The sequence below is a fragment of the Corythoichthys intestinalis genome, chromosome 14 (assembly GCF_030265065.1).
Source record: "Corythoichthys intestinalis isolate RoL2023-P3 chromosome 14, ASM3026506v1, whole genome shotgun sequence".
Lineage (NCBI taxonomy): Eukaryota > Metazoa > Chordata > Actinopteri > Syngnathiformes > Syngnathidae > Corythoichthys > Corythoichthys intestinalis.
This window is the reverse complement of record NC_080408.1, coordinates 26,522,720-26,549,559: the sequence shown is the minus strand read 5'-3', so window position 1 is coordinate 26,549,559 and position 26,840 is coordinate 26,522,720. Positions and strand designations below refer to the sequence as shown.

Below are 26,840 nucleotides of genomic sequence, written 5' to 3'. Positions count from 1 at the left end.
CCACATTCGACCGCGAAGTTTTGCGTCTTGCTGATCTCCTCTTCGCCTCCTACTACGCCAGCGTCTCTTAAACGGATTGTGCATAGTGTCTTGTTATGAGCTTTTTGTTTACAAATGTATCGAACACACGACGTGCCGACAACTTTGTGTCTTTTTTAACACATGGAGCTAATCAGTACAACACGGCTCGGGGGTCTCGGGAGGAAGTGGCATCTAATGGCGTGAGGAAATGTAGTTTTTTCACACAAGCGAACAGATGACAAAGCACCACTTCAGTGTTGTCCTGAGACTACATTTCCCATGATTCACTGCGTGACCTGCGCGCTCGCTGATTCGCTGCCAAACATTAGAAGCAACACTTGTCACCTGTCAGCGGCTCTTGTACGTAAAACACAAACTAGAAGCCTATCAAGCGATCACCGTGAAAGAAACGGCGAACCGTACAAATGCAATGCAATGCTTGAAGCATGAAGGTGGAAATACATAATACAAATACAAATAAATGTGCACAAATTCACCGGCGGTGTGTGTCTCTTACTGCAACGTGACCGTGAATTACCGCGACGCCGACCCGTTTATATGCACATCCACACCCGCTTCCCGATTGACAGTGGATTAACCCTTTTGGACAAGATCGTAGATGACCCACATTTTAAACACGCTTAACCTAGCGAACGCAACAACAACTATAATCGGGGATTGCCACGAGTTAACTTTCGGCTAACGTCGCTAGCTTATACTGTTCATTCCACAACAGTTGGCAGCTCTGCTTTGACAATGTCATCAGTCATCTATCCAAAAATCACACTTATTTTTTGCAAATCCTTGATCATTAGCAGACCGGTTAAGGAAGCAGGCATCTTCGAAGTGCTTTCCCCGCTTGCATACCAAGCGTCCGACATTAAAAAAATCTCCCAAACCCCCCACCCCCTTAAAAATGTTTCTCCTCGGATCTACACAATTCACGTAAGCCACCCTTTTTTACTTCAAAACAGCAAATTTCGCCAAAAGGTGAGAGATTTTCATGCCTGTATATGGGTGTGTAAAAAATTTACACTCACCCCAGCAACAGCATTGAAGGTCCGTGGCAATATGTTAAAACTGGGCTGATATCCTCTATTCCCCTCATGTAGCTCCTGTACAACAAATACAAACCATGGTTTTTAATAGCTACATTTGCTATTTTTCTGTTTGTACTTGATGTGAGTACCTGGCTGTGGCTTCTGTGAGGTCTGCTATATTCTCCAGGTTTGCTGTGGGCCCGATGTGCTGATGTGGATGGCGGTTCAGAGTGGATCAAGTCTCCGAGCTGAAATAAAGATACATGCACACACTTAAGATTGTGAATATTTCACACACTAGCACAACATCCAAGGAGGAAGTGAGTTGTGTTCTGCAGTTTTGGTCAGGCAAGCAAATCTACCATACCCACTACTTTCAGGTACAAGGGCGTAGGTTTGGTCTTAACATTGGTTGGGATGATATAACAGCATAACCTGCATGTACATTTTTGCAAGGGATGGGACATTATTAAGACCATTAATAAAACCAAACAGATTATTGAGCGGTGGTCAGGGCTACATTTTTCATGAATATGAACCTAATTAATTTTTAAATCTAAATTGCAATATTGCCCACTTCCACCTATGCTCCGTCAACTGCCTCCGCCCCTACCTCACTCCCCATTCTGCTGCCATCGTGGTTCATAGTCTTGTCGCTTCTCGCCTGGATTACTGTAACTCCCTCCTCTTCGGCCTCACTCAAAAGACCCTCAATAAAATCCAACACGTCTAGAATTCAGCCGCTCGCATCATAACCCGTACCCCATTCATCCAACACATCATTCCAGTTCTCCGGCAGCTCCATTGGCTCCTGGTCCGCTCTTGCATCAAAGTTCGCCTTCTCACATTCAAGGCCATCCACAACCTTGCCCTGTCATACCGACCTCCATGCTACAACTCCCTCCCGTGCCCTCAAATCCTCCACCTCATTACACCTGTCTGTCCCCACCGCTCGCCTCAGTACCATGGGGAAAAGAGCATTCAGCCACTCTGCTCCCCAGCTTTGGAACTCACTATGCCCCAACCTCAGGAACTCGGACTCACTCCCCCTTTTTCAATCCAAACTCAAAACCCACCTGTTCAGACTCGCCTATCCATAATAATCCCTAATTCCTTTGTTTTCTTTTCTTTCTGCTAAATTATTTTTTTTTCTATTAGTATTTTTATTGTTTTGAACATTCTATACATAATTATTTTTTACTTTTTAAAAATTTAAATGATAGTACGTTGACCTTGAGTGCCAGAGAGGCACCTTCAAATAAAATGTATTATTATATTTGAACATAAATTACATTAACATGCACAATAAATACAAACTTGTTAATAATCTCTCAACAATCCAGGAATGGAAAAAAGTGGTTTTAAGACCACTCACCATTGTCTGTCTAAATAAAATGTAACTGAAAAACCGTCTTAGGGAATAACCAAAGTAAATAAAAATGGAGCCTTCCTTCAAGTACAACACTACTGCTTTTGTCCACAAGCACAGCCAAACTCAACAAAAAATGAAAGCTCCTTTGGGCTGCTTTAAGACCTCATAAATAAAATGAAAATTGGGGAGAATGTGTAGACCTCAGTTCACTACATTTATCACAGTTGAATTAACGTTAACAGTAGAAAACATACAGGAGGACACTTCTCTCTATGCAGCTTCCTACTCAAGTTTTGCCGGCTAGCAAGTTCATAGTCTAATGTTATGCTAACTCTGATGCAGGTCGGACTTTTTGTAGCAAAATTAGTGGTGTGTTCCCCACGTACACAACTTTGACTTCTTGTTACATTAGTTACAATGGCTGCTGCCCCCCCCACCCAAAAAAAAAAAAAAAAAAGAAAAAAAAAATTGTAAGAGCCCTCCTCTGCGAAGGCGGAGGTGGAGGAGGCAATCTGTTGACATGTTGTCTGTGTCGGGGCTGTGTGTGTGTGTTGCGGGGAGGGGGTCAAGTCATCAGCCAATCAAATGTGTGTTTAAGGGGGGCAAAATGGACAGGCACATTCAGCAACTGTAAAGGGGGTAAATGTAGGTCTGAACATAATGAAAAAAAAAGCATTGAATAATGAATAATCAATTCCATTCTTACAATATATGGGAAGACATTCTAAATGACCAATATAACTGAAGTTAGTATATAATGCAAATAAGGTTGCTTAAAAGTTGGTGGGGACAATTTGAGCATCCTAAAAAGTTGTTAGTTTTATCTCCCTACTGTCCCTTTGCAAACCAACGCCCTTGGGTACAATACAAACCTGAACTTTACGCCATCCGCTCTGTGATCTGATGTAAAGCTCTCCTCCGTTATCGGACACGTATGCTAATGTTCCCTCTGGAACCAAGTGGGTCTCTTTGGTCAGAGCATGTGTTGTCTCATAGGTGGACACCTGAGCACACACGTCAGATGCAGCAGAGTGAGAGTAGTTGTATGTTTTTATTATTTGGGGGGGTCTTGACATGCTTCTCACCAGATTTGAAATTCCTGGTGGGCCAGGAGGACCAGGAGGGCCCGGAACACTGATGCCAGCTGACAACATAGACACACATAAAACTCAACAATGACACAAACCTTAACTTGATGAAGGTGAAAGGATTAAAAAAATAGATTCCAATCGTTAGTGTTTCATACTTCTACATACCTCCTCCGAAAGCAGCTAGCGGTCCTGGGTTTCCGGCAGGTCCAGGTGGCCCTCTTGGACCTGGGCGTCCGAACCCAGGGGCACCACGTTGACCTGGTGAACCGGGAGGACCTGGAGGGCCAATGACCGACTCCCCTTTTGGACCCTTTGATAAACAAATACTTCACACTTTCAAGTACAAATTTAAAGCGATGGAGAAAAAACATAATTATTCAGTAGCAGTGTAGAACTCACCACAGGTCCTGACCGCCCTGGTAGTCCCGGAGGACCGGGAGCACCAGAGTCACCCTTTTCTCCCTTCTGACCTCTGGATCCCTGGTCACCTTTACCACCCTAAACATTTCACAAAGAAAATATGCAATGAACAACATTTAAAAAAAAAAAAAAAAAAAAAAAAAAATCAGACATCTGCCAAGAGAAGAAGGCTTTAGGCCTGTCAAGCTCCTAATTCTGTTGCTCATATTCCTTCACTCATAAACTTAACTCACCACAATTCCATCGGGAAATCCAGGGGCTGTCAAAAGACAACATCAGAAAACAGTCAATACTAGTTATACTTAAATCATCCATAATTAATGGGACATACTGTATTCAAGGTCTTACCAGGAGTTCCTGGCTCTCCAGGTATTCCGACATCTCCTTTTTCTCCTTTAGTTTTAGCAACATCGACCCCATTGTTTGAATCCTACATGAAGACACACTCGTCAGAATCAGATTATGTGGTCATGATATTGAATACCGAACTGAAATCATATAAATTGTTAAAGACTGTACAGTATATGATGAACATGGTGGTTTATTAATAGTGCTTCTATGTTGAATACATGAAATTCATACAAATGTTAGGACAAGCACTTAATTCGCACTTAATTCACCAATTCACTGTCCATGAGTGTCCATTTAACTTTATGCTTGGTTTTGACATTGTCAAGTGACTCTGATGTCAGACTAAATGGAAGCCCTTTGGTGAAAACATAAGGTAAGACAAATGCCTTCAGTATAAATTAGTGTTAGCTAACATTGTTAAGCGTGCTAAAGTCTGAGTCCAGCACATACAGTATAACACCACCCAAATGTTTTTTTTTTTGCACTCATCACTTTCTTTGCTGACACAGGTAATGCAGGGGTCGCAATATCCCAAAATACACGGACAAAGTCATTAGTTTGGTTACCATGAGCCTAGCTTAGCCACCAGTCATCATGGTGAAGAGATTGTGGAAAAAAGGCATAAGAAGCTCTCTTAAGGTTAGCTACATTTGAAGAAGAAACCCTTCACCACATCGAAGACAAGTTAAATGACCCAACGCTGGTTAATGAATTCAGCAAAGCGGCTGTCTTGTCAGACCACATGGGGACCACATGAAAAAGTGGAACCTATCCCACACACCTAAAGCCATAAAAACAGACTCATGAATGCAATAATGAAGAAGATGTCAGAAGAAGGAGGTCAGGGGGTGACAACAAGGGGTGGCCAGAGAGCTGCCATGCTGCTCTATCCACACCCCAACAGAACCATCAGATGATCATCCATTTCAAATGGAATCACGTCATTCAGATGGACTGCTTCAAACTTACTGGTCCCTTTTTGCAGTGCGGTCTGGGGCGCACGGGGAACACTGTCTTTAAAAGAAGAGCATGTTATCAGCTTTGATAAATGGAATCACCACTTGGTGTTGCTCCATTTATTGGACCAAAAAATTGAATTAAAAAAAAAAAAACATCATTGCAAAAATATGGAAGCAGTAGATTTGACATGGTCGGTAATTTGGATGTAAAAGTGTCCTGATTTCTCTAAAGCAAAAATTGTTTATTTGTCTGACGCTGTGCTGCTAATGGATATTATGATGGTGACTGACAGCTTAACACTGTAACTCATTTCTAGATTCCAGAAGAACAGATACCTTTCAAACAATTGATGAAAGAACTGAGGAAGACCATCTTAGCACTAGCCAGTAATTGTCATCTTCCCAAGCTATCAAGATCTTTAAAAAACAACACAAAGATTACCACTTACTCCATTCAGTCCAAGAATTCTTCCTGGAAGTCCAGGCGCACCAGGTGGGCCCGGGGGACCCTAAGAATATAAAATCAACATGGTGTAAAAAGTACAAGCCAATAAATCATATATTTTCAGTCCTGCCAAAGCAATATCAATGAAACTCTCTTCAACTTATCTGAATTTTCATATTCAAACACTTTTATACAATGAATATTTCAGAATAGTGAGTAAAAGTGAGTGTTATTCTTAGAATAAATAAAAATATACTATCTCTTACTGGAAGGCCAACACAATCTCCTTTTTCCCCTTTCCTACCAGGCATACCAGGTCGTCCCTGTCAATAAAAAAAAAAAAAAAAAAAATTTTTATTATTTGTATGAATGCAAAGCAAAATCCTACACATATTAGGTGTAAAATAAATTACTTACAGAGCGACCAGGGAAGCCATATTCTCCTTTTTGTCCGGGTGGACCATATGGGCCCTAAAAGAATAAAAACCAACATACAACAGTCTTTGTATTTTTGAAATGCATTAAGTAATGGCAACAAATAAATATTTTTGGTGTCTAAAACCTAATGAGCTTGTCCAGTTTATAAGTGCAGATTTGCCTGGCCAATAAAAATGTGCATTTATTATAGTGTCCCTTCTGATGAACTTACAGTGGGTCCTGCAGGTCCAGGCAATCCACGGGTACCCTGTCAAAACAGAAAACAGTATACTGTGAAACGAGTGGCTAGATTTGGCACTACCATTTTTGGGAGTAATACATCTTCTAAAACATATACATCACAGTATTTTCCTTAATGTAATCTATAGACTTTACCAGTTCATGCAAATCATAAATTAAACAAAACAAAAACCCCTTTAAGTACCCCAAGATGCTCCCTTACCAAAAAATAAATGTCCGAAAACATGCATGATACGTCATATTAATAAGATCTGCAGGATATCACATGTCTGATGGGATTCACCCATGACTAGGTGCAATTAGACACACTCAAGTAGAAAAACTCAGTGTCAGGATTAATGATCAGGCAGCATAGAATAGGATGCCAACATGCTCACACTCACAAGGGATTCACACAAACACTGGGTTCAACACATCACATGGCTGATTTGTGTACACTCCACCCCTCCCAATCGTGAGTGAATTGCCTTGCTGAGAGAAAAGGGTGCTGTGGAAAGTGTAGGGAGGCGAGAGAAGGGGATATCATGGCCACTCAGGTCACCAGCGCCCCCTCTCTTAATGCAAGCCCGCCGTCCAAACTTAATTAAAAACAGATCGGAACTCGCAAGAGGAGTCTGCGCCGGGGGAAGCACAGCAGCAGCATGAGAACAAGGAAGTTTGGACCTGACCGCCGTCAGGAACTGCAGGACGGCAGCGATGCTGCTGGCCAGCCTGAGTTATGCTTTTGCGTTGCGGTGACAGCGTGGCGACTAAAGTGTCAAAGAGCATTTGATTGTTCTGCGGCAAGGGAACGCATTGCTCTGTAATTCACCGCCAAGCCACTAGATAGGTGTGGTGTTGCGTTTGTACGGTTTTGGGGCACTCTTGTCAACCTCCTCCAGTTTTCATCCAGTTACCCGATCTTCAGCTCATCAACATTGAACAACAAAAGTTCATCATACAAATGTTGAGGCGCAGGCGACGCAGAAGACGGTTGCGGAGGTGGTTGTTAGTGCAAGAATGTTTGTAAATGGCCGTTTCACGCTGAACCGGAAACAACAGTCTGAGCGGACCAAATCACAGTCCATTTACGTCACGTTACCACGCATTGACGCGTACATCGCCACCCAAAGACTACCTGTATCCCAGATTAACAGTCTTTCCTCGTTATGTCTTTACTATTCATTATCACATTCACCTGTGCCTGAGTCCATACATGACATCACAAAATGCACGTGCCTATACACGGGTGGTGTCATTTTTTTGTGTGTTTACACATTGTATTTTCCATTAGCAGAGTTCTAACAGATTTGTTATTTGCATCTCAAATATTTACATTAATGTCATTTATTCTAGGCGTTGCGCTTCGCCTTTAAACGGGATAGAATCATTTTGGCTTGAAGTCATGGAAGTAAATTTGTGCCATCGGATTTTGAATGTGAATTTTTATCACAAAATTTTGTCAGCACCGCAAATAAGTCTCAATAATTTACTTGCAAAAATTCAGTTGCAATAATTTAGAGACATTAAATTCATACAGCACATCATAAAACACGAGTGAAAATATTTTAGTTTTGAAGATAAACAATATTAATTTGCTAAATATTAGCAAAGCATCAGTTATAAATATCTACCTAGCGCTGCGTTTTAGCACACCGGTACAGCCCGACACTTAAAAATATGAATATCTAATTCAAGTTTTCACACTGCTGGTTAAGAATCTTATGTTAGTGGGAAATGTAGTAGGTGGATAATTATTTGTGGGAAGGTCAACCTTGATGCCTCTGGGCCCATTTGGGCCTCTTGGTGCTGTTAAAAGGGAGCCATCGGCAGCAATGGTCACACCCGGCTCTCCCTTTGCTCCCTGTCAACACAGAAAGAAAATACATCATTTTTTTTTGTGGGAAAATACAATGCCATGAAACGATCAGATAATGTAACATGGTAAGACTTAAATGAAAATACTGTGGTCATTAATTTTTTGGCATGATTGCAATTCAGATGTCTGTTTTCTCACCTTCAGCCCTGCTGACCCTTGAGTACCTGGAGGGCCCATGTCTCCCTTTGGTCCTCTGGGGCCCTAGGGAGACAAAATATATATAGATATATATAGAAAAGTTTAGTTAGAAGGAAAAGGCTCTTGAAAAGAGGACAGTTTTATTTTATTATAATAATAATAATTGTCCAATATGTAGGAAACAGAAACACTGATAACTTTTACAGCAATTGCTCAGTTACCTGTCCTGAAAGTCCAATGAAAGCAAAAAAATAAAAAATATATATATTTATAAATATTGTTTACATAAATTTCCAGTAAATATTGTGTCTGTGAAAAAGTTCTTACTGGAAATCCAGCTTTGCCAGGCAAGCCCTCACGTCCCTACATAACACACACAATAAGGCAGTATTTACATGGATAAAAGCAGGATTATTGCATTCACTTTTGATTTGCCACAATTGCGACAAGCAACATTGCTGACTTTAACAAGCCAGAGCTACAAATATGGCTTCGACTTTGGCTTTTAAAGAGTTAACTATCTTTCATTATAAACACAGGCTCACACATAAAGGAAGCTGTCATAATTAACCAAATGCCACAGCATTACAAATCAATAGCTAATGCATGTAGTGTAGGGCATTGGACGGAGGTGCTTCACATTGAGCAATAAATCAGCATAAAAATAAAGAAATATTTTGATCTTGCATTTACATTATATTTTGCTACTTACCTCAGGCCCTGGTGGTCCTCTGATCTCAGTGAAGTTGAGCATATTCTCTGTGTCATTCAGGAGGAACTGCAGATTTAACATAATACAAACAGGAATAAGTTCATTTAAACTTAGAAACATATCAAGTCAAAAGTTTTTATGTTTTAATTGATAAAGCACAAGCAATACAAAAATAATTATGGAATCATGGTATAATGGCACATCTGCCTTACTAATTACTACTATTAATAATTAATTACTTCAGTTTCCCCAACAGTGGTACATGTATTCCCTGTGATTGATGTTTAGTCTGCACTGTAAATGCAATACAATTAAAAAAAAAAATAATAATAAAATTTTTTAAAAAAGCAACTTCATTAAATATGAGGACAGATATACTAGTAATATGGACAGAGTTTTTAAGTGCAGTCGAAGCATTGAAGGGGTCCAGTTTTGGTGACCTACATAAATTAAATTAAAGTTATAAATTAAATTAGCATGTGCTGTTTATATTGTGGAATTATTTCAGGTAAAAATATGAAGTTCACCTGCATATGTTGAATGTTGTTGAAACTAACTGAGGTGTCACAGGTACTGGAAGCTCACAATAAATAAAATTACTGTAATCGAATTCATTCAAGTTAATTTGAGTACTGCAAACTCAAAATAAACAATTTACTATAATCCAATTATTAAGGTTAATTTGATTCCTTAAAACTTGAAATAATTAAGTAAATAAATCTAATTAATGCAAGTAACTTAAATGTCCTTTTCTAAGGCAGCAAGTTTCCTTTTTTTTCCTTTCTTTTTTTTAAAGTAAAGTCAACCGATCATATTTTACAGTGTACAATGTGTCTTGCCTATTGAGGGATTGCTCCAACTTACCTATGACTCAAGAACAAAAAATTGTGGAGAAATAAAAGCAAATAGTGTGTAGGTAAAGAAATGGTGCGCATACATCTGTCAGGTTAATGAAAGGTCCAGGAGGACCAGGTGGCCCGGGTGGTCCTGTGATGGACAGACCATGAGTGCCGCAGTCACCCTTGTAGAATACAGATATTATTGTTTATTTGTGAAAACACTGGTTAGGTCAGAACCAACTGGTTTTAAACCAACCTTTTGCCCTTGGTTACCCTTTTCTCCTTTAGCCCCCTGTGCATGATGAAAACAGAGTTAGTGAAGCTTGAGTGTGTTCCAGAGAGAACAATTGAATTATAACACATAATGTAGTTAAATGAAAAAGTTTGAAGACTCATGTCAAAGAATTCATGGGCTATAAAACGGGGTAGGTAGCAAATCTTCAAACCGCAGATGGGAAAATATGTCACGGATCAATGAAAACCAGGTTTAATTTCCGGGCCGGAATTCCAAAAGGTTTGTTGGCCCAAATGCCAGACTGCTAATCACCAAAACAACATCGCTACTTAATCATCATATTTTCGAGCTGATTTTCTTCATCTGGAACAAAGGCTTTGCTCAAGATGGACAGTTCCATCGCATTGCTTCGTCGCCATATGACAAATGTAGAGCTTTTTCATAAACAGGAGTGGGCAGATTTTGCTATATCAAGATGCAATCCTACCCAAAATGAGCATAGTGTAGACTACATACCCTTGGACCTGGTAATCCAGCAGGACCTTGCAACCCATTTGCTCCTGGGTCCCCTCTTTCGCCCTAGAACAAACCAATGAATAATAGATAACTTGAATCATATTGTCACTTTCTTAAAACAATCTCCTTAATCATTGTGGGATTTTTTTTCCAAAAAGTTGATTAAAATGGTTAGTAAATAAACCCTAAATATAAACATTTTAACGACTGGTTCAATTTTTGTGTTTACTGAAGAATCTGGAGGGAAAAAAACACTTACAGTAGGTGATTATTTTAAGATGGCATCAATATAAACTAATTAATGTACCATATTTTCTGCACTTTAAGTCTTTATTTGGCCATGATATAAGTATATGAATAGGAGCGCTTTAGACCTCCCTTCTAGAATTGGTGATTTGTTCAGGAGTTATACCGAGGATGAAAAGTTTAAAGTAATTGGTAGTGATTTGGAGTTTTGTTTTTTAAACTACAGCTATCTGAATAATTTTTAATGAGTTATATTAGTAGACACCTTTTTAGACTGTTGCTCTCAATTTCCCTGTTATTATTATAATTTACAATGTTTGTTATTGGTCACTAATAAAATAAGATTCTACCCAAAATGCATTTAATACTCCAGTTTTCCCTAATCATTGTGCTTTATCTTGCTGGTGTGGCTCATACTCCAGTGCAAATTATAGTCTGAAGAATATGGTACTTAATAATAATATTTCAGAAAAAAAAATCAATACATGTGATGGAGTTTGAGGTAATGTAAAAAAAATACGAGTTCTACCTTGATGGAGGGGCCCGGTGGACCTCGGGCTCCATCCTCACCCTATAAAAACAGAGGGATCAGAATATTTCAATACAGTACTACCATCCTAGCTGACATCTGCATGAAATTTACAGTAGTGCAAATACGTAACAGTAGATGAATCATACAACCTTGGGACCTTGTGGACCAGGAAGTCCAGGTGGACCCTAAACAATGAAGTGGATATGTACAGTATAGTAAAATGCAGCACAACATTGAATCAACCTACTGACCCACTGACCTGTGGACCAGGCATTCTTGCACCAGTGAGCACATCACTTTTGCCAGATCCTTCCATATCCTAATAAAAAGGTCAAATGTTATATGCATAGCAGTGATATCCATATGGCACGGAGTGTGTGGATGTAACTGAAAATTACCTCAACAAAGAATTTGGTTCCAGCAAGACTCGGGGGACCAGGAGGTCCTGGTGGACCTGGTGGGCCTCTTTTTCCTGGTGGGCCGCTGGGCCCTTGAGGGCCCACAGACCCCGCAATCCCAGTAGATCCACATTCACCCTAAGCAAATTAAGAGGAATTGAGACTTTAGGGGTATAACGATACAGCAATCTGGGTTGATACATTCATTGGTTAGCAACAGTCGGAAAGATGCATCGATCTGGATCAATACAGTGAAATGAGCGAACAGCAATATTGTTGTTTAACAAGTATAACACCAATAACACCAAAAAGCAGGGAACTCCGTTGTTCTGAGTTGAACTGGAGACTTTCTCAATCATCCTAGTGACACTTTCTTTGTCAAAAACAATTCGCGAAAAATCGAACTTCTATTTCTGGTGGGTTTTTTTTTGTAGCTGCTTGTGTTTGCAGACTGATTTCTGTCACCCTAGTTTCTTTCCATACCAAGCAGCAGGTACAGCTGAGACCCTTTATCATCACAAAGCACTTACAGGGGACACACTTTGAGCTTCCTATCTTTGAAATACCAGCATCTGCCACTGATGTGTACAAATCATATTAAATCGAAGGTATCATATCATATCATGAAGAAATTGGTAATTTACACCCAATATGTGTTAGCTGCCAACTTAACAATCGTATATCACTTTTTATGTGTACTACATGAAATAAATATATTTACCTTCGGTCCAGGGGGTCCAGGTAAACCTCTGTTACCCTAAAGATTTAATGAGAAAGGACAAAAAGAGGGTCTTTCTAAAACAAATGTATTCATGAAAGTGCCTAACTACAGTGATCCCTCGCTACTTCATGCTTCAAACTTCGCGCCCTCAGCCCGTCACGGAGTTCTTTTCAATTAAAAGATAAATAAATAAATGCAGTATTTTTTTAGAGCTGTAGTGCAGTGCAGAGTTGCTTATTAACGTTAACGATGATTGACAGATAGTAAAGGTTTCATCTTGCCAGAGACGCTTGTAAGTCTAAACTTCAAAGCGCCGCATGTGTCAACATCATTTAACTTGTTAAGCAGTTGCTGTGGCAACTCATTGTGTGTAAATGAGGAGCTTGAGTGGAATGGCGTGGACTCAGTCAATGAAGCATTTTTTTCTTGTTTAAAAATGCGGTCGGACAGTAACATGTTTAAAATCTATCATAACTATTACATCTGAAGTGCTTTAAAACAATTTATTAAACTATGTATATACATATGGCGGAAAACACAGACAAGGCTGAAAAAGCAGTTTCTGCTCTTGCACCCCTCTTTAAAATAAACTGTGGTATTTTAAGCCAAAAGAACTGTTGTGTTTGATAGAACAATATGTCTATATGCTGCCATAGCAGTTTCAGGGCGCAATAAGCCCCCGAACTATTTCTAATTTATCCGTTTTACCTTGGAAACCCCCGTTTACAGGCACCGCGTAACCGCTTTTGTTTCAACCCAGCCATAAGAAGAAGGTGAGTAATATTTATTATTCGAAATGTCTGTCGTTTCTAGCTTAGAATCTTTAATTGATGTCTAATATTTAGTTAAACAAAAAACGACTATAAAATTATTCACTGGCATATTTTAAACTTTTGAAAAAAAAAAATAGTGTCTGTAAATAGGTCACGCATATCTACCTCATAACTATTGCTTAATTGTATTTTTTTTGTTACTATTACATTTACCCCAATCTTTTAGATGATAAATAATCGATCCAAACAAAGAAATTGAAAAAAAAAAAAGTTTAAAAGGGTAAATATTTGAAAAAGAAAATCTCAACCACTCCATGATGTCTGCGATTTCTCCATTGCGACCCTTGTTCTATTATCGTGTTTCACCCATAAAATCCCCAAAAAGTCTGCTGTGGCCATTCACAGCTGTGTCTCAACTAGAGCTGCAGCTATCGATTATTATAGTAGTCGATTAATCGATGAACAAGTTAGTTCGAATAATCGAGTAATCGGATAAACATGAAAAAATTAAAATACCTGAGCTGGGCCTCAAACAGTATAAAACAAATAAATAAAGGATCTACATATGTACAACAAAAGAACAATTGGCTAACTTACAGTACATAGCAAACGTCCATTAGCTTAAATGCTATGAGATATGAGCCGATGGCTCCCTTTTAACAGCACCAAGAGGCCCAAATGTGCCCAGAGGCATCAAGGGTGTCCTTCCCATATATATATATATATATATATATATATATATATATATATATATATATATATATATATATATATACACATATATATACAGTGCCTTGCAAAAGTATTCGGCCCCCTTGAATCTTGCAACCTTTCGCCACATTTCAGGCTTCAAACATAAAGATATGAAATTTAATTTTTTTGTCAAGAATCAACAACAAGTGGGACAGAATCGTGAAGTGGAACAACATTTATTGGATAATTTAAACTTTTTTAACAAATAAAAAACTGAAAAGTGGGGCGTGCAATATTATTCGGCCCCTTTACTTTCAGTGCAGCAAACTCACTCCAGAAGTTCAGTGAGGATCTCTGAATGATCCAATGTTGTCCTAAATGACCGATGATGATAAATAGAATCCACCTGTGTGTAATCAAGTCTCCGTATAAATGCACCTGCTCTGTGATAGTCTCAGGGTTCTGTTTAAAGTGCAGAGAGCATTATGAAAACCAAGGAACACACCAGGCAGGTCTGAGATAATGTTGTGGAGAAGTTTAAAGCCGGATTTGGATACAAAAAGATTTCCCAAGCTTTAAACATCTCAAGGAGCACTGTGCAAGTCATCATATTGAAATGGAAGGAGCATCAGACCACTGCAAATCTACCAAGACCTGACCGTCCTTCCAAACTTTCTTCTCAAACAAGGAGAAAACTGATCAGAGATGCAGCCAAGAGGCCCACTCTGGATGAACTGCAGAGATCTACAGCTGAGGTGGGAGAGTCTGTCCATAGGACAACAATCAGTCGTACACTGCACAAATCTGGCCTTTATGGAAGAGTGGCAAGAAGAAAGCCATTTCTTAAAGATATCCATAAAAAGTCTCGTTTAAAGTTTGCCACAAGCCACCTGGGAGACACACCAAACATGTGGAAGAAGGTGCTCTGGTCAGATGAAACCAAAATTGAACTTTTTGGCCACAATGCAAAACGATATGTTTGGCGTAAAAGCAACACAGCTCATCACCCTGAACACACCATCCCCACTGTCAAACATGGTGGTGGCAGCATCATGGTTTGGGCCTGCTTTTCTTCAGCAGGGACAGGGAAGATGGTTAAAATTGACGGGAAGATGGATGCAGCCAAATACAGGAACATTCTGGAAGAAAACCTGTTGGTATCTGCACAAGACCTGAGACTGGGACGGAGATTTCTCTTCCAACAGGACAATGATCCAAAACATAAAGCCAAATCTACAATGGAATGGTTCAAAAATAAACGTATCCAGGTGTTAGAATGGCCAAGTCCAAGTCCAGACCTGAATCCAATCGAGAATCTGTGGAAAGAGCTGAAGACTGCTGTTCACAAACACTCTCCATCCAACCTCACTGAGCTCGAGCTGTTTTGCAAGGAAGAATGGGCAAGAATGTCAGTCTTTCGATGTGCAAAACTGATAGAAACATACCCCAAGCGACTTGCAGCTGTAATTGGAGCAAAAGGTGGCGCTACAAAGTATTAACGCAAGGGGGCCGAATAATATTGCACGCCCCACTTTTCAGTTTTTTATTTGTTAAAAAAGTTTAAATAGTCCAATAAATTTTGTTCCACTTCACGATTGTGTCCCACTTGTTGTTGATTCTTGACAAAAAATTAAAATTTTATATCTTTATGTTTGAAGCCTGAAATGTGGCGAATGGTTGCAAGGTTCAAGGGGGCCGAATACTTTTGCAAGGCACTGTATATATATATATATATATATAATATAAGAGCATTGTAAAAGAAAAGAAAAAAATATATATATATATATACATATGTGTGTGTGTGTGTGTGTATATATATATTAGGGCTGTCAAACGATTAAAATTTTTAATCGAGTTAATTACAACTTAAAAATTAATTAATCGTAATTAATCGCAATTAATCGCAATTCAAACCATCTATAAAATATGCCATATTTTTCTGTAAAATATATATATATATTCTGTAAAATAATTTGTTGGAATGGAAAGATAAGACACATGATAGATATATACATTTAACAAACGGTACATAAGGACTGTAGTGGGCATTTCACTCTACTGTCATTTAAATCTGTCTATGCTGTCCTCACTCCGAAGCGTCTACTTTTTCCAAAGCTAGACAGCTAGTGAACGACGCATTAATAATCAGACTTCTTCCTTTTTCATCTGATTTATTAATAAAATGGCCTCAAACCATTGTCCTCTTTAGACCGTAGTGAAACTACAAAAAAAGTACGCAAGCATTGCATTAGCAACAACGTTAGCTTAGCACGCTATACAGGTTCACTAAACATAAACAAAAAGCGTCTCATACAAAAAATATAACATTTCGCTTACTAACATAATATGTACATTCTTTACAACAACCATACTTACGGACAAATCTTGTCCAAGGATCATATAAGCACAACATTACAACGTAGGCGTCAGCCCGAGACGTCGTGCAGCCATATTGAACTGGCAAGAAAGAAATAAACCATGTCGCAAAGCGACCACAAGAGTTCGCTGTTAGACAGCACAAAAAAACCTTGCTGTAAAACTTACCAAAAGGCAGAATACTGTCTGAGCGGGACATCTGCGTTAATTGCGTCAAATATTTTAACGTGATTAATTTAAAAAAATTAATTACCGCGCGTTAACGCGATAATTTTGACAGCCCTAATATATATATATCTATATATATATATATGTATGTTTTTTTCCTTTTCTTTTACAATGCTCTTAACAAATGGTTCAGACACATATTTCCACAAAAAATGGCTAACTATACCTTTAACCTAACTTATGAATGCATTAAAAAACATTAGCTCAAACAAAAACCTAGCTTATGTTGTTCTTAACAGGGAGTAACTGGATTTGGGCGTGTAAAATGAGACAGACTAGAGGGCAGTGCATCACCCAAATCAATGAAACTAAATGCAAACACTTTCAAAAATAAACCATTACAACGACACTTTAATGAAACGAATACTCGAAGCAGCAAAATTTAATTTGAATCTTTTACTCTAGTTAATCGATTAATCGTTGCAGCACTAGTCTTGACACTCAGTGAGATATGCTAGACAGAGTTTTTGGATCGAAACAATGTAAGTACGCGATAATATCTCGTTAAAAATAATGGTGTCTTTAATTATGCTCTCTCATGCTCTCACCTCGAGTTAGGGTTTAGGGGTTAAAAAAATGTTTTTGTTCAAAACCTTCAAAATTTTTGTTCCCCCAGGAAATTGAGATTTTAAAATTTCCAATGATGTATCACACATGCATATAGGACAATTTAAAAATTTGGCCAAATTGGGGGTCTCAGAGCGGAACTTCACGTCACCTGAGTGTTTTCTGCCATATATATACATAATACACATACGTTTTTTAAAAATATACTTTGGGAAAAAAAGGGAAAAACATTTTTTATATGTATCTCTTTCCAATGATAAATCTATATAAATACATTGAACACACACAAAAAAACAACAACATTTTTTGGGGGGTTTGGGGGGAGGTGGGGGGAGGCTACTTCATGGTTGTTAACTTATCGTGGCGGATTCTGGTCCGCATTAACCGCGAAAAACGAGGAATAACTGTATAGCAAAAATGCATTTTGAGTAGGATCAGTTTCATTAAGTAGTTGGATTTATTTACATTTTTTTTCTTTTAGTTAAGTACATTTTTGTTTGTATTTTTCATAAAAGCTCAAATACCATGTGCATTCATTAATAGCATACCTTTTCTCCAACAGCTCCAGGAAGGCCAGGAGCCCCATCTTTTCCAGCTCGACCCTAATCAAACAAACACAGTCTGTAATTGACCACACTCTGTGAGAAAAATACAATGAAGAAATAAAGGGATATGTTGAGAAGCAGTTTGTTGACCCCTAAGCCATTCGCACGGGAGGCCACATCCAAGTTTTAGTTTTTTTAAGTAATACTCAACTTCCCAGTGGAGAGATGATGGTTGTCAACATTGCCCACTAGAATTCAGGTGTTTCATGAAACAGGAATTTAATTATCCAAAAATGCAAATCCTCCCATCCCTCTTATTTTTCATGAATTAAACTTTTAAAAAACTATATCTACACTATGTACACAAGATGCCAATTTTCCTTTAATATCGTTTACATCGTTTAATATGTTTATGCATCTTTGTCATGGACCACATCATAGTTTTTCGGCCCGGCCATTAAGTCTGCCAAATCAATAACTAGCGTATTTCCAAATTAATCGACAACTATTTTGATCGTCGATGTATCGTTTGGAGATATTGCTGATCTAAAAATACTCTATATTAGGCTTCTTAACTCATTTGCTCCCAAAAACGTATAAATATGTTCTATTTTTAATTGTTTCAGTATCCCAAAGATGTAATTATACGTCTTTTATGTTTTTTTTTTTCAAAAAAGACATCTCCGGGTTCTGATTCAATTGAGCTCCAAAGCACAAAGCTGAAAATCCATTTTAAAGCAATAAAACTGGCCACTGGAGGGCAGTAGCGCATTTGGTAAGACACGCAACCCTATTCAATGGCAACGAGAGGCCAAGCCGCAAAGCCGGGGCGCCGGTGGAAGACGACCGAATGGATGCCAGGTGGCAGATGACCGAGCAGAACAACCGGTAGGATGCCCAGGATGCCAGGCGCTGGACGATCGAGCAGACCGACCAGGACCACTAAATGCCGTTGAGTCCGTGCTGCTCGCGAGCAGAGCCCACAGAGACTCAAAAAAATTCATCTTTTTGAGACAGGCAATGATTCTGGTTATTTAAATGTAAATAAACCAATCTATTGTGATAAAACAACAAAATTGCAATAACTGCATTTACAATCAAAGTGAGGTCTAACTGTAACTGTAGTCTTGAAACAAATCTGAATAAGGAAAAACATTGCAATAAAATAATGCAAACTGGTTAAACTTGAGAGTAACTGAGATCTGTCATGACAGAACAATACTCCTCAAGTTCAGCATTCGCTTCAATTATATCTGGCGCCATCTAGCGTCGTTAATGGGTATAATGTCTAGACCCCGAATATAAGACGACTCGCACTTTTTCAGTCTTATTTCAATGCAAAAAACACCGTCTTATATTCGGGCCAATACGGTAAATATGATAAAGAAATTAACATCCAATTATTTGACACCAGCTCTGGAGAGCACGGTTGAAGTCAGCAGATCAATTCGCTCCCTCAAAACATGCGACATCTATGGTATTCGGCTATGCCTTTTATTTTAACGAATTGTATGGTGCACCTGTGCAATAATCATATTGTGTAACCAGCTTCTTGATATGCCACACTGCTGTGAGGTGAATCCATTATTTGACGTGTAAGACCGATTAAAAATGGAGTCAAACGGTTTATTTATGTTCAGTGTGCCGTTATGATGTTGTGTAAATCGTTGCATCAAAGATTTTAAAATCCAGAGCACATCACTACTGTGGTTACGGTCTTATTACCTGAAATGTAGCATGAAACAGTGCATCATTTTTGATTCTCATTCTTTTGGAAAGCTGACAAGTCATCATCTAAGATTCATTTTATTCCTGTTTTCAGAAACACTTATTGCAAGGCAGACCTAAATAATGTTTTGCTTTTCAGTATGCCTTATAACAATGGTTTCACTGAGAACTTGCATGAAGAATACTGGTGCAATGTTGAATAAGAGAAGCAAAACCAATGTTGGAACTGTGATAGCATGCATGTTTGTGTTCAGTTCCATTCAAGTGAAGTCAGTCAGCAGAAAATGTCAAACCAGATGGATCATCACAGAGTAGATACGTGATGTCGGTTTTCACATTTCTGCAAAGATGCAGACCCCTTAATGGGGGATGAAAAGACTGAGTGTTCAGACAGAAATAATCATAAAATACCGTAGAAAGAGAAGGTACAGTCATTAGTCAGAATACTGAGGCGAGGACCTCTTTATTGCTCATAACAATATTTTTACACAAATAGAATTGTCAGTTTTACTATATGAAATTGGCATAAAAAAGAAAGATCCTGACTCAGCGAACTGGCTTTTGACTGTAATACTGCATTATGGTTTGCTGGCTTATCAAGCAAACCAATAAATGTATACCTCGCCTGATACCCAAACAGAGCTCAGGTCAAGCCCGTTCCCAGAAGCAAAACCGGACTCAGAATCAGAACTGAAACCCGAGCCAAGTTCAGAGTACAAGTCTGTACTCAAACCTGAACCACCAGACCCAGAACCACTAAACCAATCAGTAACCATCTGCAACAGAGTGGAGAGAAGGTGGAAATGTTCCATGTGGCAAGTAGACAAGGAGAATGAGGACGGGGACAATCAAGAAAGAAGGAATAGCTATTAGACGGAACATAACCTGAACAAATTAAAATAATGGAAAGTTACAAAACGACACCATTAAAAACTGTTTTTTTGAGTAAGTCATAACATGAATACATTAAATGCTACTCAAAACAAAGTACACTGATGAACAGTGCCTATATGTATATTTTTTTTATGTGACTTACTGGTATTCCTGGTTGCCCTTTGAGTCCAGTTTTACCAGGGGCACCACGTGGCGCAGCATATGTGTGAGCGAAGCCATCAGCAATGCCAGTTGATGAAGGGTTGTTCCCTGAAGGCCCAGGTGGTCCTGGAGGGCCAGGTGGTCCAGGAGGACCCTTGAGAATACAGTTATGCTCATTTAACTGCGATGTTGATCAACAGCAGTAAATCTATTGCATTTTACAGCTCTACTTTTACCCTAATGAGTTCAGTATCACTGTCCAGGTCTTCAAACCCAGAACCCAGCGCATCTTCTCCATACTACAGGATGATAGAGAATACAGTAAGGAAAACAAGTATTTGAACACCTCGCGATTTTGCGAGTTCTCCCACTTGGAAATGATGGGCAGGTTTGAAATTTTCATGGTAGGTTCTCGTCCACAGTGGGAGACAATCTACAACCCCCCCCCCAAGAAATCCCGAAATTACAGTTTATGATTTTTTACCTGAGAAAATCGATGTTAATATTGGTACAGTAGCCTTTGATTACAATTACAGAGGTCAAACATTTCCTGTAACTTTTCACCAGGTTTGCACAGACTGCAGCAGATCTGCTCCACACAGATCTTCCCTTGATTAATCCGATTTCTGGGCTCTCACTGAGAAACATGGAGTTTGAGCTTCCTCCAAAGTTTTTTGAATGGGTTTAGGTCTAGAGACTGGCTAGGTCCCTCCAGAACCTTCATATGCCTTTTACGAAGCCACTCCTGGGTAATTCTGGCTGTCTGCTTCAGGCCATTGTCATGTTGGAAGACCCAGTCACGACCAATTTTCTATGCTCTAACTGAGGGAAGGAGGTTATTCCCTAAGATCTCACAATACATGGGCCTGGTCATCCTCTCCTTAATACTGTGCAGTCGTCCAGTCCCATGTGCAGAAAAACACCCCTATAGCATTATGCTACGACCCCCATGCTTCACTTGTAGGGATGGTGTTCTTGGGGTGGTACTCATCATTCTTCTTACTACTAACAATATGTGTGGAATTAAGACCAAAAGTTTTATTTTCATCTCATATGACCACATGACCTTCTCCCATGACTCCTCTGGATCATCCAAATTGTGATTGGCAAATTTAAAACGGGCCAGGACGTGCTGGTTTAAACAGGGAACCTTCAATGCCATGCATGATTTTAAACCATGACGTCTTAGTGTATTACCAACAGTAACCTTGGAAATGGTGGTCCCAGCTCCTTTCAGGTCATTGACCAGCTCCTCCTGTGTAGTTCTTGGCTGATTCCTCTCCATTCTTAGGATCATTGAGACCCTACGAGGTAGATCTTGCATGGCGCCCCAGTCCGAGGGAGATTGACAGTCATGTTTAGCTTCTTCCATTTTCTAATAATTGCTCCAATGGTGGATCTTATATCACCAAACTGCTTGGCAATTGCCCAGTAATCCTTTCCAGCCTTGTAGAGGTCTACAATTCAGTCTCTGGTGTCTTTGGACAGCTCTTTGGTCTTGACCTTGTTAGTAATTGTAGTCTTCCTGATTGTATGGGGTGGACAGGTGATTATATGCAGCTTACTGCCTCAAACAGGTCAAAAAGTTTTTAATTTTTAATCGAGTTAATTACAGGGTCTGTAATTAATTAATCGAAATTAATCGCATTCTAATTGAAAACCATATATTGACAAAACACATCATGTTCTCAATAAAAAAAGCCTTTTTGAGCTTAACAACAAATTTATTACTGTTAATATGTAATGTCATCAGCAAACAATTGGTCAAAGTGCTCATACAGCTATTCAGGTTTCAAATGTTTCAGGCCCCGGATTATTTATGTTCTTTGAAAACATTTTTCTTTAGCTATGTATACAGTTAAAAAACAGTAACTAACTACTTTTCAGTAGTTACAAGATGAAACTATGAGGCATAAAATACTGCCAAACATTTTCTTTCAAATAGTGAAATGTAAACACTGATAATTAAACTGCAAGAAAATAACAAAGTGCAACACTTCAACATTAAGTTTTTTAACAATCCGTACCAATTGTTGTGACTTTTCGTTCAATCTCCCAGGACTCAGCTACCAAAAAAAAAAAACTGGTCTGCACAGTTTACTCTTTAGCGTCTGTCAGGACGAAAGACGCCAAATGCCATTCATTGTTAATGACTTGTATTGTATGTGCGGTCACTCCGAGATAGTTAGAATTGCTCAAGAAAGTCCAGTGGTCCCGTGTCAAACCAACATACTCGACAGACTTCAATCGGTCTTCTTTGGTCTGCTTTTCGTAATCGTATAGCAGCTTGCACAAACGCCGGCCGAGGCAGCCCGCCGGGTGCAACCGTGACCGCCGAGCCGACCCCGCCGGGACCCTCGCCGCCGCCGCGCCCTGGTTAAAGGGCGGGCGGGAAGAGGGGAACGAGGAAGGCGCACGGCCGCGTCGGCAGCTTGCACAAAACGATGCTCCTGTCCATTGTCCCATCAGGATGTGTTTTATAGGGGAAAACTAGCCCATAACTGTCCAAATAAAATGTCACCTCCCATCACTGCTGCTGTTAGCGTTTGTTTTTGTGCATCAGATTTACCGGCGTACCAGAAACACATGAGTAGGAAGGTTCCGCATGCGGACAAATGGAACTGAAACAATTAATTGCGTTAAAATTTTTAACGCGTTAAAAGCTTTATAATTAATTAATCGAAATTAACGCGTTAAAGTCCCAGCCTTACTTAAAAGTTAAAAGTCCACCTCCACTTCACTTATTTGTTGGACTTTTTAAAGGCGACTAACAGGTCTTTCAGGCTCACAATTGTAGCGAATAGACAGATGTTCAAATACTTATTTGCAGCAGTATAATACAAACAAATTCTTTAAAAAAATCATACACAGTGATTTCTGGATTTTTTTTTCTTCAGATTGTCTCTCACAGTGGACAAACACCTACCATGAACATTTCAAACCCGCCCATCATTTCTAAGTGGGAGAACTAGCAAAATTGCAGGGTGTTCAAATACTTATTTTCCTCCCTGTACATGCAAACGCACAAGCAAACACATGCGCACATACACACACATGCACAGCCAGCAAACACAGTTAGTCGTCCTATTTACTGTACGTTTCTAAAGCATCAGAGAGACTTGCCATAACTTATCATTGATCACATACTGTAATATTGCATGTTAACATTACAGTACTTACAGATACACTGCGTGATCTGGGAGGTCCAGGTGGACCAGGAAGGCCTGGTGGGCCTGGTAATCCAACTCCTGGCTCTCCCTGAAGGTAAGATCGTTGAGAAGGAAGAATAACATAAAAATGGATAGTTTCAATGTGCAATTTAATTGTGTACTCGTTTTTTGCTATTTACTCGCTACTCTTGTATCATATCCTCAGTACTCTTTTTTAGCTATTTACTTGCGACTCTTGGATCAGATCCTCAGTACAGGTAAATTATTCATTTTCAATTTATATATGCACATCGAATTTTCTATCAAAACCAGCAATTCAACATTGGCTGCCATTTGAACTGGAATGGATGGCAGCGAATGAATGAAAGTGTGACAAACTATTTTTAAAAATTAGCATAAGAAAAGAACCACATAATTGGAGGTCTTACAACTATACATCACATTTTTGTGTTACTCCTATGAATGACTACAACCATAACAATGTAAAACACAAAATAAAACCTTTTTAATTTTTAAAAGGAGTTTTAATATAGATTTTTTCGTCATGGTCTCAACTCTCAAAAGTCTTGGTTTTGTCCTAGTCTTGAATTGGAAAACCAGTTAATTTGTCCGTCAGGTAGTTGAGTAGTGTCAACAAACGCACAGTTTTTAAAGGGAATGGAAAGAAGCCAGTTGATTAGTATCAATAGGTTGGCGATGTTAATGCCTATAAGCAACACGATCTGCACTCTTCCCAATTGACATACTTGCGCCTGCCTATGAATTTACTAAAAAACTGGAGTAAAACACCCCTTCACTTGGCGCACAATCCCACTGGTCTAGAAAATAGGGCCCTGAAAGCTTGTTTCTGCTTCTCTCTGCGCCTGTGTAGTCCAATTCCTTGTGAGAATAATTTCAATAAGTTTTTACTTTTAGAGAATGCGCAACACACCTTAAAAATGGTTTTTAACACGCTTTGTGTTTTGTAATGGAAAAAACAGTGTTAACACAAGAGAAATGAAGTTAATTCATCTTACCTTTTCTCCTTTGATGCCAGCATCTCCATCCAAACCTGGAAATCCTTGAGGTCCTCTTTGACCCTAAAAGTAGTTCCACTCTTGAATACCAAATAAAGCATGTCAAACATGACAAAAGAAAACCTTTAAAAATATCTTACTACATCTCCATTGTCCCCCTTCATTCCCTGTAAGATAGAGAAATGTATATGAACACATCTGAATTTATTATTTACATGGGCTCTATTTTCATAGACATCACATGTGCAAATACTGGAGTATCCTGCTTTTTGTTCAGGAACGTGATTTGCTGTGCTTGTCCCAAAGATATGACATTTGAAAGCACGTCTAAATTGCTGCACAGGTGATCTAATGTGATTATGGAGAACAAGGATAGGTGGCAAGGAAAACGAGTGAATGAAGATCATGGAACAGACTGACAGATTTTGAGTTCCATGGACATGTGATCGGATGACAGATCAATTTCATTCATAAACATGAAAACAATGGGGACCAACCCACCTGAAACAATTATTAAAATTAACTAAATGATTGTATCATTGTTATTATTTTAAAAGTATTCAAGTCGCCAGCAGTTATCATTCCTGATTTTATCATGGTACCCATTTACAGTGGGGCAAATAAGTATTTAGTCAACCACTAATTGTGCAAGTTCTCCCACTTGGAAATATTAGCGAGGCCTGTAATTGTCAACATGGGTAAACCTCAACCATGAGAGACAGAATGTGGAAAAAAAACAGTAAATCACATTGTTCGATTTTTAGAGAATTTATTTGCAAATCATGGTGGAAAATAAGTATTTGATCAATATGAAAAATTAATCTCAATACTTTGTTATGTACCCTTTGTTGGCAATAACGGAGGCCAAACGTTTTCTGAAACTCTTTACAAGCTTTTCACACACTGTTGCTGGTGTTTTGGCCCATTCTCCATGCAGTTCTCCTCTAGAGCAGTGATGTTTTGGGCAGTCGTTGGGCAACACGGACTTTCAACTCCCTCCACAGATTTTCTACGGGGTTGAGATCTGGAGATTGGCTAGGCCATTCCAGGACCTTGAAATGCTTCTTACGAAGCCACTCCTTTGTTGCCCTGGCTGTGTGTTTGGGACCATTGTCATGCTGAAAGACCCAGCCACGTCTCATCTTCAATGCCCTTGCTGATGCAAGGATATTTTTACTCAAAAATCTCTCAATACATGGCCCCATTCATTTTTTTCCTTTACACAGATCAGTCGTCCTGGTCCCTTTGCAGAAAAAAAGCCCCAAAGCATGATGTTTCCACCCCCATGCTTTATAGTGGGTATGGTGTTCTTCGGATGCCATTCAGTATTCTTTCTCCTCCAAATACGAGAACTTGTGTTTCTACCAAAAAGTTCTATTTTGGTTTCATCTGACCATAACACATTCTCCCAGTCCTCTTCTGGATCATCCAAATGCTCTTTAGCGAACCGCAGACGGACCTGGACTTGTATTTTCTTCAGCAGGGGGACACGTCTGGCAGTGCAGGATTTGAGTCCCTGGTGGCGCATTGTGTTACTGATAGTAGCCTTTGTTACTGTGGTCCCAGCTCTCTGTAGGTCATTCACTGGATCCCCCCGTGTGGTTCTGGGATTTTTGCTCACCGTTCTTGTTATCATTTTGACGCCATTGGGTGAGATCTTGCATGGAGCCCCAGATCGAGGGAGATTATCAGTGGTCTTGAATGTCTTCCATTTTCTAATAATTGCTCCCACAGTTGATTTCTTTACACCAAGCGTTTTACCTATTGCAGATTCAGTCTTCCCAGCCAGCTGCAGGTCTACAATTTTGTCTCTGGTGTCCTTCGACAGCTCTTTGGTCTTGGCCATAGTGGAGTTTGGAGTGTGACTGACTGAGGTTGTGGACAGGTGTCTTTTATACCGATAATGAATTAAAACAGGTGCCATTAATACAGGTAACGAGTAGAGATTCGATAGACCTCATTAGAAGAAGTTAGACCTGTTTGACAGCCAGAAATCTTGCTTGTTTGTTGGTGACCAAATACTTATTTTCCACTCTAATTTGGAAAAAAAATCTTTAAAAATCAAACAATATGATTTTCTTTTTTTCCCCACATTCTGTCTCTCATGGTTGAGGTTTACCCATGTTGACAATTACAG

The 26,840-nt window shown here is 39.2% G+C and overlaps 1 protein-coding gene across 8 annotated transcripts in view; it reads right to left on the bottom strand.

The window, feature by feature from the left end:
- The window catches only part of col15a1b (collagen, type XV, alpha 1b), a 99,027-nt gene that overhangs the window by 9,277 nt on the left and 62,910 nt on the right, over nucleotides 1-26,840 (bottom strand). For 6 of the 8 annotated variants that reach the window (XM_057856830.1, XM_057856831.1, XM_057856829.1 and 3 more), the window contains 32 exons: nucleotides 24,844-24,870; nucleotides 24,704-24,766; nucleotides 23,698-23,775; nucleotides 20,754-20,816; nucleotides 20,519-20,671; nucleotides 20,103-20,258; nucleotides 17,758-17,811; nucleotides 12,573-12,608; nucleotides 11,852-11,989; nucleotides 11,713-11,772; nucleotides 11,603-11,638; nucleotides 11,451-11,492; nucleotides 10,676-10,738; nucleotides 10,181-10,216; nucleotides 10,023-10,106; nucleotides 9,086-9,151; nucleotides 8,701-8,736; nucleotides 8,374-8,436; nucleotides 8,131-8,220; nucleotides 6,349-6,384; nucleotides 6,117-6,170; nucleotides 5,966-6,022; nucleotides 5,704-5,763; nucleotides 5,265-5,309; nucleotides 4,293-4,374; nucleotides 4,178-4,203; nucleotides 3,924-4,022; nucleotides 3,690-3,834; nucleotides 3,519-3,577; nucleotides 3,306-3,437; nucleotides 1,211-1,309; nucleotides 1,062-1,136 (listed from right to left, as the gene is read on the bottom strand). In XM_057856830.1, the coding sequence (XP_057712813.1) occupies nucleotides 1,062-1,136; nucleotides 1,211-1,309; nucleotides 3,306-3,437; nucleotides 3,519-3,577; nucleotides 3,690-3,834; nucleotides 3,924-4,022; nucleotides 4,178-4,203; nucleotides 4,293-4,374; nucleotides 5,265-5,309; nucleotides 5,704-5,763; nucleotides 5,966-6,022; nucleotides 6,117-6,170; nucleotides 6,349-6,384; nucleotides 8,131-8,220; nucleotides 8,374-8,436; nucleotides 8,701-8,736; nucleotides 9,086-9,151; nucleotides 10,023-10,106; nucleotides 10,181-10,216; nucleotides 10,676-10,738; nucleotides 11,451-11,492; nucleotides 11,603-11,638; nucleotides 11,713-11,772; nucleotides 11,852-11,989; nucleotides 12,573-12,608; nucleotides 17,758-17,811; nucleotides 20,103-20,258; nucleotides 20,519-20,671; nucleotides 20,754-20,816; nucleotides 23,698-23,775; nucleotides 24,704-24,766; nucleotides 24,844-24,870 (2,313 nt within the window). The remainder of the gene's footprint in view (nucleotides 1-1,061; nucleotides 1,137-1,210; nucleotides 1,310-3,305; nucleotides 3,438-3,518; nucleotides 3,578-3,689; nucleotides 3,835-3,923; nucleotides 4,023-4,177; nucleotides 4,204-4,292; nucleotides 4,375-5,264; nucleotides 5,310-5,703; nucleotides 5,764-5,965; nucleotides 6,023-6,116; nucleotides 6,171-6,348; nucleotides 6,385-8,130; nucleotides 8,221-8,373; nucleotides 8,437-8,700; nucleotides 8,737-9,085; nucleotides 9,152-10,022; nucleotides 10,107-10,180; nucleotides 10,217-10,675; nucleotides 10,739-11,450; nucleotides 11,493-11,602; nucleotides 11,639-11,712; nucleotides 11,773-11,851; nucleotides 11,990-12,572; nucleotides 12,609-17,757; nucleotides 17,812-20,102; nucleotides 20,259-20,518; nucleotides 20,672-20,753; nucleotides 20,817-23,697; nucleotides 23,776-24,703; nucleotides 24,767-24,843; nucleotides 24,871-26,840) is intronic. The other 2 variants (XM_057856826.1, XM_057856827.1) reach the window with 2 other exon arrangements.